Source organism: Salvelinus sp. IW2-2015, linkage group LG11 (assembly GCF_002910315.2).
Source record: "Salvelinus sp. IW2-2015 linkage group LG11, ASM291031v2, whole genome shotgun sequence".
Lineage (NCBI taxonomy): Eukaryota > Metazoa > Chordata > Actinopteri > Salmoniformes > Salmonidae > Salvelinus > Salvelinus sp. IW2-2015.
Genome location: NC_036851.1, coordinates 38030525 through 38043368, shown reverse-complemented (window position 1 = coordinate 38043368; position 12844 = coordinate 38030525). Strand labels below are relative to the sequence as shown.

General features: G+C 41.4%; 1 protein-coding gene across 1 annotated transcript; it reads left to right on the top strand.

Moving 5' to 3' along the window:
* Window positions 1-23: 23 nt before the first annotated feature.
* LOC111970329 (uncharacterized) lies at window positions 24-12680 on the top strand. Its single transcript, XM_023997006.2, has 2 exons — window positions 24-775; window positions 11371-12680. The coding sequence occupies exons 1-2, from the start codon at window positions 589-591 to the stop codon at window positions 12258-12260; spliced, it is 1077 nt and encodes a 358-aa protein (XP_023852774.1). The 5' UTR covers window positions 24-588; the 3' UTR covers window positions 12261-12680.
* Window positions 12681-12844: the final 164 nt, after the last annotated feature.

Below are 12844 nucleotides of genomic sequence, written 5' to 3'. Positions count from 1 at the left end.
CGAAGATTTTTTATAAATCAAGATAGACCATGGCCTGCGTTTCCAATGGGAGCAAATGAATCAAAGTAGGCAGAACAAGCAAGGATATAGGCAGAGCTAGCATGTACTTGCATATTTCCGTAAGCGAACGCCTACTCTGAAGTGCGCGTGTGCATTAACTCAATACGACCTTGCGCTCCTAAAAAACGCAATTTTTAAAAAACTATTGCAAAGGGTAAAGTCTACAAAGATTATTCCACTCTGTTCGCAACAGATTCTAGTTTTGGAAAAATAAAACTATGTAGATCAAATGTTTCATCGATGAGAACATTTGCAGAATGTCGTCCAAAATCCATCTCCCGCCATCTTCTCCCACTGCCGGTCACTGGGCTTCCTCTCATTATCAGATTTGGTAGTAAGTGGTAACGCCAACTGGATGCTTCACATTTATACATCCGGTGAAATATCTGGCTCATTGTTTTATCTGTGTCGTCACATTCGTGAAACTAGATAGCTATAAACAAAGATGGTGGATTGTTAAAAATAATAATACTACCTGAAAGATAAGTAACATCTTTCATTTGTGGTACTACTCGCACAGCAAACAAAATGTCAAAATTGGAATTGTTGAATATATTTCTTACGAAGAGATTAACCGCGGCTGCCGAGGAGATATTTGGGGCTGTGAAGGGTACGATAGTTGAGTACCAGACAGAAATCGTTCGCTCCAAGGAGGAGAACAATCGTCTCCGAAAGCTGCTGGATATCGCTGTTCAGCGCGTTCTACTTCAAACAGGTAACTAGCTAAGTAACGCTAGGATATGAACCTACTTTTATTTCTCAAAACGAGGGAATTGTTTTGGTTTTGCCAGACTCCACAAAATAATCTATACAAAATACCAGAATTGTTCTTTTGGACTAACGTTAGACTAGACTGAGAATATGAAAAGCCGACCACAGGGCTGCCAACTTTGAAGAAAGCTTGGAGTGAGATTTTGCCAAGACGGCCTGTGAAATGTTACTGTTTTTCAGCTAATTTCCTGTAATTCTATGTATTTCGACATGGTTTAGGCCTATGACCAGGGTAAAAAAAACAACAGGTCAGCTGTATTCAGAATTCTTTAAACAATAAATGAACACTCAAAATTCTACAGACTTTGTTACCTTTAGGTTTTTTGGGGATGGAATTAAAATTATACAATTTTTTAATTTATTTTTTAGGTGGTTTGACACTTTTTTTTTCAGTAATGAAATTAGATGAGGAAACAGGCCAATGGGAGAAACAGTGGGAAGGTCAGTGAGAATGCTCTGCACAGGAAATACTAATATTAATGGTTGATGGCAGTGGGTAACCAAATCATAGATTGCAGTTTTGTCGTAGACTGCTTTCAAGGTAAGGACACAAACATTTAGTGTATTGTAATTTTGGTGAACTCTTTTAAATAGTGCTGGATGAAAATCCTGTTTGCTCTCCTTGATCTATGTTTCCCAAGTGCTGGATGTTCTTCATTTGTCAATCATCCAACCTTTAAAAAAAAAAAGTCAAATGAATATCAATATTCAGGTGGTTTATGTCTACTAGTTGAAGATCATTGTCATTATCTTACTCTACATAGACAAAATATTTGTTAATGAGTTGTCAGTCTCCCTCTATCGCTGCCTTGCATGTGCACAATACTAAAATGTCAAATTATATTTGAGGCCTGGAGCATTTTAATATCCAATGCTTATTTGTAGGACTTATTCAAAACTGTCCATGAATGGCTGCAAAAATATATAGCCTTAAATTCATTTTCAAAGACACAAGTAGGCATATCAGATTTAAAATCTGTGATTACACTGGCAATATTGGGAAGAAGTAGAACAATAAAATACTGTAAATGTGGGGAATAACAGTAGTGTTCTTTCTGACATGCACACTATTTCCACTTTTATTTCAGGCCATTGTTAAGAATGAGAATTGTTCAACTGATCAGACTAAATAAAGTAAATTGATAATTAAATCTGCTCTAGGCAAGACATAAATCTGCCCCTACACCCTAACCAAAATGTTTTTATATTTATTGTCCCCCCTCTAGAATCAAACGTACGCTTTTGAGTTCACAATCTGTTTGACCAAATGATTTTCATAGTGACAAATCAGGTCACCTTACCTAAACATACTGTAGGTCTGTCTGCTACCTTTTCATTGTCAGAGCCTAAATGCCAATCACCAAAACAATGGTACTAATGCAAGTGTGGATTAAATCAACATTAGTACATGCTGTCAAATTGCTGCATTCTGCAATAGGGATGGGAGTAACAGCAACCTAAATTTGTTGACAACATTGTATCTAAAAATGCACAACCGTGCTGCTCATTTTCCAATTTTATAAACTCAGCAGAGAACGTTCTCTCTCTTCATTCAACTCCACTATAATCTTGAGGGGCGTTTGGTAAAAAAATAAAAATTTTCAAGAATCCCGTCTAATCTATTCATATACGATAAAAAAAAAAAGTTTAACCCCTTTTCTCCCAAATTTCAATCTTGTCTCATCACTGTAACTCTCCAATGTGGAGCCCTCCCGGCCAAACCCTCCCCTAATCCGGACGACGCTAGGCCAATTGTATGCTGCCCTATGTGATTCCCGATCACGGCCAGTTGTGATACAGCCCGGGATCGAACCCGGGTCTGTAGTGACGTCTCTAGCGCTGCGTTGCAGTGCCTTAGATGCTCATCCAAAAACTCTCCCCCGCCCTCCATTTGGCAAATCTGATCATAATTCTATCCTCCTGATTCCTTCTTACAAGCAAAAACTAAAGTAGGAAGTACCTGTGACTCGATCAATATGGAAGTGGTCAGATGACGGCAGACTGTTTTGCTAGCACAGACTGGAATATGTTCCGGGATTCATCCAATGGAATTGATGAGTATACCACCTCCGTCATCGGCTTCATCAATAAGTGCATCGATGACGTCGTCCCCACAGTGACCATACGTAAATATCCCAACCAGAAGCCATGGATTACAGGCAACCTCCACATCGAGCAAAAGGCTAGAGCTGCCGCGTTAAAGGAGCGGGACAATAATCCGAAATCCCGCTATGCCCTCAGACGAATCATCAAATAAACAAAGCGTCAATAAAGGATTAAGATTGAATCCTACTACACCGGCTCTGACACTGTTCGGATGTGGCCGGGCTTGAAAACTATTACGGACAACAAAGGGAAACCCAGACGCGAGCTGCTCAGTGACGCAAGCTTACCAGATGAGCTAAATGCCTTTTTTGCTCGCTTCGAGGCAAGCAACACTGAAGCATGCACGAGAGCCCCAGCTGTTCTAAATGACTGTGTGATAACGCTCTCGGTAGCCGATGTGTGCAAGACCTTTTTAAACAGATCAACATTCACAAAGCCGTGGGGCCAGATGGATTACCAGGATGTGTACTCAAAGCATGCACGGACCAACTGGCATGTGTCTTCACTGAAATGTTCAACCTTTCCCTGACTGATTCTGTAATACCTACATGTTTCAAGCAGACCACCATAGTCCCTGTGCCCAAGGAAGCGAAGGTAACCTGCCTAAATAATTACCGCCCTTTAGCACTCACYTTGGTAGCCATGAAGTGCTATGAAAGGCTGGTCATGGCTCACATAAACAGCATCCTCCCGGATACCCTAGTCCCACTCCAATTCGCATTATGCCCCAACAGATCCACAGATGACACAATCGCACTCCACACTGCCTTTTCCCACCTGGACAAAAGGAAAACCTATGTGAGAATGCTGTTCATTGACTACAGCTCAGCGTTCAACACCATAGTGCCCATGAAGCTCATCACTAAGCTAAGGACCCTGGGACTAAACACCTCCCTCTTCAACTGGATCCTGGACTTCCTGACAGGCTGTGGTAAGGGTAGGCAACAACACATCTGCCGCGCTGATCCCCAACACTGGGGCCCCTCAGGGGTGTGTACTTAGGCCCCTTCTGTACTCCCTGTTCACCCACAACTGCGTGCCCAAATACGACTCCCAACACTATCATTAAGTTTGCTGACGACACTACAGTGGTAGGCCTGATCACCAACAACGATGAGACAGCCTATTGGGAGGAGGTCAGAGAACTGGCAGTGTGGTGCCAAGACAACCTCTCCCTCAATGTGAGTAAGACAAAGGAGCTGATCGTGGACTACAGGAAAAGGTGGGCTGAACGGGCCCCAATTAACATCGACGGGGCTGTAGTGGAGCGGGTCTAGAGTTTTAAGTTCTTTCAAGTTCCAACGAACTATCATGTTCCAAACACATCAAGACAGTCATGAAGAGTGCACYACAAAACCTTTTCCCCCTCAGGAGACTGAAAAGATTTGGCATGGGTCCCCCGATCCTCAAAAAGTTCTACAACTGCACCATTGAGAGCATCATAGAGAGCACCCCTATTACTAATCTGTTCAACCTCTCTTTCGTATCGTCTGAGATTCCTAAAGATTGGAATGCGGCCGCGGTCATGATCCAAACTGTTACAGACCTATATCCACCCTACCCTGCCTTTCTAAAGTCTTTGGAAGCCAAGTTAACAAACAGATCACCAACCATTTAGTATCCCACCGTACCTTCTCCGCTATGCAATCTGGTTTCCGAGCTGGTCACGGGTGCACCTCTGCCACGCTCAAGGTCCTAAACGATATCCTAACCGCCATCAATAAAAGACAGTACTGTGCAGCCGTCTTCATCAACCTGGCCAAGGCTTTCGACTCTGTCAATCACCGCATTCTTATCAGCAGACTCAACAGCCTTGGTTTCTCTAATGACTGCCTCACCTGGTTCACCAACTACTTCTCAGACAGAGTTCAGTGTGTCAAATCGGAGGGCCTGTTGTCCAGACCTCTGGCWGTCTCTATGGGGCTGCCACAGGGTTCAATTCTCGGGCCGACTCTTTTCTCTGTATATATCAATGATGTTGCTCTTGCTGCGGGTGATTCTTTGATCCACCTCTACGCAGACAACACCATTCTGTATACATCTGGCCCTTCTTTGGACACTGTGTTAACAAACCTACAAACGAGCTTCAACGCCGTACAACACTCCTTCCGTGGCCTCCAACTGCTCTTAAATACTAGTAAAACTAAATGCATGCTCTTCAACCGATCGCTGCCTGCACCATTCCGCCCGTCTAGCATCACTACTCTGGACGGTTCTGACTTAGAATATGTGAACAACTATAAATACCTAGGTGTCTGGTTAGACTGTAAACTCTCCTTCTAGATTCACATTAAGCATCTTCAATCCAAAGTTAAATCTAGAATTAGCTTCCTATTCCGCAACTCAGCCTCCTTCACTCATGCTGCCAAACATACCCTCGTAAAACTGACCATCCTACCGATCCTTGACTTCGGCGATGTAATTTACAAAATAGCCTCCAACACTCTACTCAGCAAATTGGATGCAGTCTATCACAGTGCCATCAGTTTTGTCACCAAAGCCACATATACTACCCACCACTGCAACCTGTATGCTCTTGTTGGCTGGTCCTCACTACATATTCGTCGCCAAACCCACTGGCTCCAGGTCATCTATAAGTCTTTGCAAGGTAAAATCAAAGGTAAAGCTCCACCTTATCTCAGCTCACTGGTCACTATAGCAACACCCACCCGTAGCACTCACTCCAGCAGGTATATTTCACTGGTCATCCCAAAGCCAACACAAAAATCACTGAAGTTGGAGACTTTTCTCCCTCACTAACTTTAAGCGTCAGCTGTCAGAGCAGCTTACCGATCGCTGCAGCTGTAAACAGCKCACCTGTAAATAGCCCATCCAACCAACTACCTACCTAATTTTCAGGGAAAATGTGTACATTTGACCTCCATCATCTAGGATGTGACAATGGTAAATAAAATCTATCAATTTTTGCCAATTTTTTGCGTGGTCTTGCAGGCCTTCTCATGCAGCTGCAACTGCAAGTGCATTTGTAAATTAAGACCTATCTTGAGTTGGGCTCTGGGTTGGTGTAATTGTTGAGTAAGTGAGCTTATGGTTGTGTGGGGGTATGGGTTGAGTGTGTGTGGGTGTATGTGTGTATCCCACAACTGTTGCGAAGGAGCAAAATATGTTAGGGACAATAGAGGATGATTCACAGCTATATATAATACAAATCGAGGTGAGGGCGATGGAAATGCATTTGGCAGTTGATCTACTTCAATTCGGTAAATGGCACTGTGTGCTCTTTTCAAAGGATGGATCCCAGTCGGTTCAGGGCCATGGGATACAGGGGGTCGAGGGTGGTCTGCCGGGCATTGGGATGACAACCCAACTCGGGATGAGGAGGGCTTTTAGCGGGTGGAATAGTAGGGACCGATTGGAGGTTTACTTAGTAGAAATGCAAATATCATGGTACAGCTATATAGACACTCAATCATCATGTTACTTTTTAATGGTACGTTTACAAACATATATTTTGATAAAAATAATTGAAAGTTGTCTCATTATGATAGGTGGTGAAATAAGTATAGCCAGTTACAACTGTAATGGCTTAGCAGATAATAAGAAAAGACAATCAGTATTTACCTGGCTAAAAGAGAAGGAATATAATATCTATTGTTTACAGGAAACTCATTCAACAGTTTTAGATTAAGTTTTGTGGAAAAAGAACTGGGGGGGCGAAATATACTTCTCCCATGGGCAAAGAAATTCAAAAGGGGTGATGGTTTTAATTAACAATCATTTTGGTGCAAATTGTCCAAACAGATCCTCAAGGTAGATGGATTATTTTAAATAATATATAATATATTTAAATAAATAAATAAATGTATATAAGAATTTATCAACTCTACAAGCAACACTAGACTCTATTATTATGGTGGGAGATTTTAATACGGTCTTAAATACCTCTATGGACCGGAAAGGAAATCACACTACAAACTATCACCCTCAGGCATTTAAGGAAATCATGAATGTCATGGATATATTGGAATTAGTGGATATATGGAGACTTAAATACCCTGACCTAGTGAGATACACATGGCGGAGGCTGAATCAAGCTAGTCGTCTTGACTACTTTCTTATACCATTCTCTCTGGCACCAAAAGTTAAAAAAGTGTTGATAGGGGACAGAATGCGGTCGGATCATCACATAATTGGCATATATATTTCTCTTACAGAATTTCCACGTGGGCGAGGATATTGGAAATTTAATCAGTCTACTAGATGATAAATTGTTTAGAACTAGGACAGAAGAWTTTATAACTGACTTTTTCAGACATAACATAGGTACAGCAGATCSCCTTATTGTATGGAGCACTTTTAAATGTGCCTTTTAGAGGCAATGCAATTCAGTACTCATCTAGAAAACAAAAGCAATTTAAATCAAATTAGTCCTTATTAACAAAGGAAATTGAAGGACTAACAGTACAGTTAGATAGCAATAAAAACGGTACTATAGAGGCACAGAATAAGTTAGAGGAAAAACAAAAAGAAATGGAGGAACTTATTCAAGAAAGATCCAGTGTAATATACACTGCTCAAAAAAATAAAGGGAACACTTAAACAACACAATGTAACTCCAAGTCAATCACACTTCTGTGAAATCAAACTGTCCACTTAGGAAGCAACACTGATTGACAATAAATTTCACATGCTGTTGTGCAAATGGAATAGACAAAAGGCGGAAATTATAGGAAATTAGCAAGACACCCCCAATAAAGGAGTGATTCTGCAGGTGGTGACCACAGACCACTTCTCAGTTCCTATGCTTCCTGGCTGATGTTTTGGTCACTTTTGAATGCTGGCGGTGCTCTCACTCTAGTGGTAGCATGAGACGGAGTCTACAACTGAATGACCTGCTGGAGGTCATTTGCAGGGCTCTGGCAGTGCTCCTCCTTGCACAAAGGCGGAGGTAGCGGTCCTGCCGCTGGGTTGTTGCCCTCCTACGACCTCCTCCACGTCTCCTGATGTACTGGCCTGTCTCCTGGTAGCGCCTCCATGCTCTGGACACTACGCTCACAGACACAGCAAACCTTCTTGCCACAGCTCGCATTGATGTGCCATCCTGGATGAGCTGCACTACCTGAGCCACTTGTGTGGCCCTGTATTAAAGAACATAAATGGTTAAAGAAAAGTGTGATAAATAAAAACATATACCAATTTCATTTAAGGACCAAAAAACTGTCATCTGTGCCATATAAATTGCTAAATAGTTGGGAAGAGATGTTCGATGTACCCATTCCATGGCACATGGTTTAGGAATTGATACGCAAAACAACGCCGGATTCAAAACTTAAACTTTTCTATTTAAATTACTATACAAAATTCTTCCAACTAATAGAATGTTATATATATGGGGGATACAATCTTCCCAGCTCTGCAGATTCTGCTGTGAGGAGGCAGAGTCATTAGATCATTTATTTTGGTATTGTCCATATGTAGCTCGTTTTTGGTCACAGGTCCAGGAATGGCTGATGAATTGCAACATTTGCCTAGAACTAACGCTACAGATAGCAATACTGGGTGATTTGCAAAGCCATAGTCAATCAATCAATAATATAATAATTATTTTAGCAAAAATGTTTATTTTTAATTTACAATCTGTAGAAGCTATGAGAATAAAGACTGTCTCTTATACACATCTAGATGTGTATAAGAGACAGATGTAAAACATACGGGATCTGTAAAATGTATATAGGTTCGGAACTTTTGTGAAATAGCACAGTTACAAATAGAAATCAAACTGGATGGACATCAGAAATAGAGGAAGGACTAAGAACAAACAAGAGAGAACTATTGTAAAGTAGACTGTGTCTGTAAAATGTGTATAAGATTTATAAATTGAAGGTAAAAGCAGAAGTGTTTATTAGTTTACTCCAATTGGGGGATCGGTGGTAGGGTTTGCGGGGAATAATAATAAAGGTATATTCTTTWAAAAAAGTATGTATGTCTATATACGTATGTGTATGTATATATGTGTATATGTATGCATGCGTGTATGGATATATATATTTACCCAAAAAATATGGGGGATTGGAAATGAAGCAACATTCTTTCCGCAATATTAAGCTGATCCACCCCTTAAAAAAAAAACTACCTACCTCATCCCAATATTTGTTTTTGTTTTTCTGCTCTTTTTCACACCAGTATTTCTACTTGCACATATATCACGCCAGTGTAAATTTTAATTACTTTGCCACAATTGGCCTATTTATTGCCTTACCTCCTTACTTAATTTGCACACACTGTATACAGGTTTTTCTATTGTGTTATTGACTGTACGRTTGTTTATCCTATGTGTTGTTTTTGTCGCACTGCTTTGCTTTATCTTGGCCAGATCGCAGTTGTAAATGAGAACTTGTTCTCAACTGGCCTACCTGGTTAAATAAAGGTGAAATAAAAAATAACATACAATCCTGACCGGTTMCATCACCGCCTTGTATGGCAACTGCTCGGCATCTGACCATAAGGCGCTGCAGAGGGTAGTGCGTACGGCCAAGCTTCTTTTCATCCAGGACCTATATAATAGGCAGTGTCAGAGACTCCAGTCACCCAAGTCTGTATAGACTGTTTTCTCTGCTACCGCACGGCAAGCGGTACTGGAGCGCCAAGTCTAGGACCAAAATGCTCCTTAACAGATTCTACCCCCAAGCCATAAGACTGCTGAACAATTAATCAGATGGCCACRGGACTATTACATTGATAGTAATAGTTCCCCCCCTTCCATTTGTTTTGCACACTGCAGCTACTTGCTGGTTATTATCGATGCATAGTCACTTCACCCCTACCTACATGTACAAATTACCTCAACTAACCTGTACCCCCACACACTGACTCGGTACCGGTACCCCCTGTATATAGCCTCGTTATTGTTATGTTATTGTGTTACTTTTTTATATATTTTTTTACTTTAGTTGGTAATATTTTCTTAACTCTTCTTGAACTGCACTGTTGGTTAAMGGTTTGAAAGTAAGCATTTCACAGTAAGGTCTACACTTGTTGTATTTGACGCATGTGACAAATAGTTTGATAAAACATTTTTAGAACGCTGCGCCACTCGGGAGGCCATATCATATCTTTTTCAGAGCCAATCTGATTGGTCAAAGACCAATTAGTGAAAAAAGACCAGTATTGGGCTGACTGTCTAAATGCAGCATAATAGGCTGACCACACCGCTCGCGTCGCAAAATAAATGTAGAAATCCATGTTATTCAATTGTTGCGCGTGCCAACGAGTGTCTGCGTTGCCAAGGGCTAAAATAGAAGTCATTCCTATTTCTGACGCAGATCGCGCTGAAAGTCCTGCCTCTCSCATCTCCTCATTGGTTTATAGAAGCAGGTACCCACGTGCCATCTCCTCATTGGTTATGTTTTGCCGGTTGTCGTGGTAATACTATGAAAGTGTAGATGCCAATCACCATATAAGTTCAAAGATGGAAAAAGCCTGGAAGGAGGAGAGATGACTAGAAACAATTCGGTTGGCTGGTTTATGTGTGGATTAATTGTCGGAGTAGAGGACCTTGTGCATTTCAGGTAAAATAACAACTCAATGTTTATATCCCAGGACAAATTAGCTAGCAACAGCAAGCTAGCTAAATAGGACAAATTAACGTTAGCTAGCAAGTGCAAACTAACTAGCTAAATTGCCATACATGTTTAATGCTTTTCGACCTGTCCCCAAATTAATGTCATTGGTTCAGAATTTGTTTTGATATTTTAACCTGTGTGTCATGTGATCATGTTTGGTGTAGGGGGACAAAATACATTTGTGCACGATGGCGCACGCGCTCAGCCGGTTTGGGTTCCGTGTAAGTGTATTGTTTTTGGCCAAATCATCCACTCTTCTATACCTCCAATAAAATCACTCATTACTGACACACGCAGGTCGGCTGATCCAGCAGCAGGAAAGGTAATTGATTTTATCACCTACAACAGTTTGAACGCCATATCAATCTGTTGTTTCACCCATATATTGCACGGAATGCAATAATATTTTATGTAAGTAGACAACGGTACGTTTTTACAGGGATTCTATATTTCTAGATAGACTGAGTGATTTTACTGGCGGTGCAGAAGATGTAGATCTGGCACATGGTTTAAAACAATTCTTAGATTCTTTCCAGACAAGCCATTTTTTCAGTTGCATTTAACTTTTAATTTAGAACTTTTTTGGAAGTACATACTGGATGTAAAGGCAGTAATAACAATGGTTGCTCTGCCACACTTGTCTTTGGTAAGTACCYAACGTATTTTGACATTTAGGCTAGTGAATGGCAAGTTGAATGGCTGCTTCCTGGGTTTAAAGAGAATCTCCATATTCAACGTCTCCTGTAAACCCAGATTCTGGTTTACATGCAGGCTACACGTGTCATACATGTACTCTGGTGCTAAGATAGAATTGCCTTCAGCTGACTTTCTTCCTTTCTGTTCCCTCTAGACCACCATGCTATCCATCTCACTGAAGATGCATCTTCCCCTGAGCAGCAGTACTGTGAGCAGGAGTGGAGCCCCAGTCTGGGCCAGGACCCAAAGCCCACACAGGTTAAAGAGGAACAGGAGCTCAGAATCAGCCAGGAGGAAGACCAGCTTCAGGGTTTGGAGTCTGATACCAAAGGAGAGTCCATATTAACTCCTCCCTTTGTTAAAAGTAACTGTGATCAGGACCCAGCTCAGCCTTCACATCTTCCACATACRCAAACTGTGGACATCAGAGAAGGAGACTCTTTAGCCAGAACCATATCTTCTAAGCAGATCAAAATAGAAAATGAAGAAGGCTACAGCACATCAGAAACAACCAGTGACTTACAGACTGTCTTCAATGTGAATTCCGATTGTCTTGCAGCTTCGAGTGAAAACGGTGCCCAACCCAATGTCAACAATAGAATTCTGAGAGAAGGACTCTCGGGATATAAGGGCCCACAGGGAACAAGCAGTGCATATGAAAGAGAAAGTATAGGTCTACACATAGATGTTAGAGGCCAGAACACCTCCAAGCTGCCTCAACAGAGATCCCCCTATCAACCCCAGGGCATACAGAGAGTGTATCGTTGCAGAGAGTGTGGGAAATGCTTCAGTTTCTCCTGTCAGTTAGAGGTCCACATGCGATGGCACACCAAGGAAAGACCATTCAGCTGCTCTGTGTGCAGAAAAGGCTTCACAACCATCAGCATGTTGAGGAGGCACCACCGCATTCACACTGGAGAGAAGCCCTTCCGCTGTCACATCTGTGGGAAATGTTTCAACCAGTCGGCTCACCTGAACACTCACTTTAAAATTCACCCAGGGGAGAGACCACATGGCTGGAAAATGGCTCGGTCAAAACGTTAACAGCAGAGACATTTACGCTCTCTCTTGAAATTAAGTTCTGAGCACAGAAGGAGAGTGACATGTAAATCTGGGCAGTTTAATTATTGGCCAGGATTTAAAACACTAGAAGAATCAGTGATTGATGTTTGAACAATGCATTACAATACAGTGGGGAATGGGAATAACTTTGAGTAATGAAAATGTTAATGTTTTTCACTGATCCATGTGATTGTGTTGCTGCATGCATCATCATCTGAAGCCATGCTTGGTTCAGTGCCAGCATGAGGATATGAATACTGCTAGTAGCTATATACAGTGGGGAGAACAAGTATTTGATACACTGCCGATTTTGCAGGTTTTCCTACTTACAAAGCATGTAGAGGTCTGTAATTTTTATCATAGGTACACTTCAACTGTGAGAGACGGAATCTAAAACAAAAATCCAGAAAATCACATTGTATGATTTTTAAATAATTAATTTGCATTTTATTGCATGACATAAGTATTTGAATCACCTACCACCAGTAAGAATTCCGGCTCTCACAGACCTGTTAGTTTTTCTTTAAGAAGCCCTCCTGTTCTCCACTCATTACCTGTATTAACTG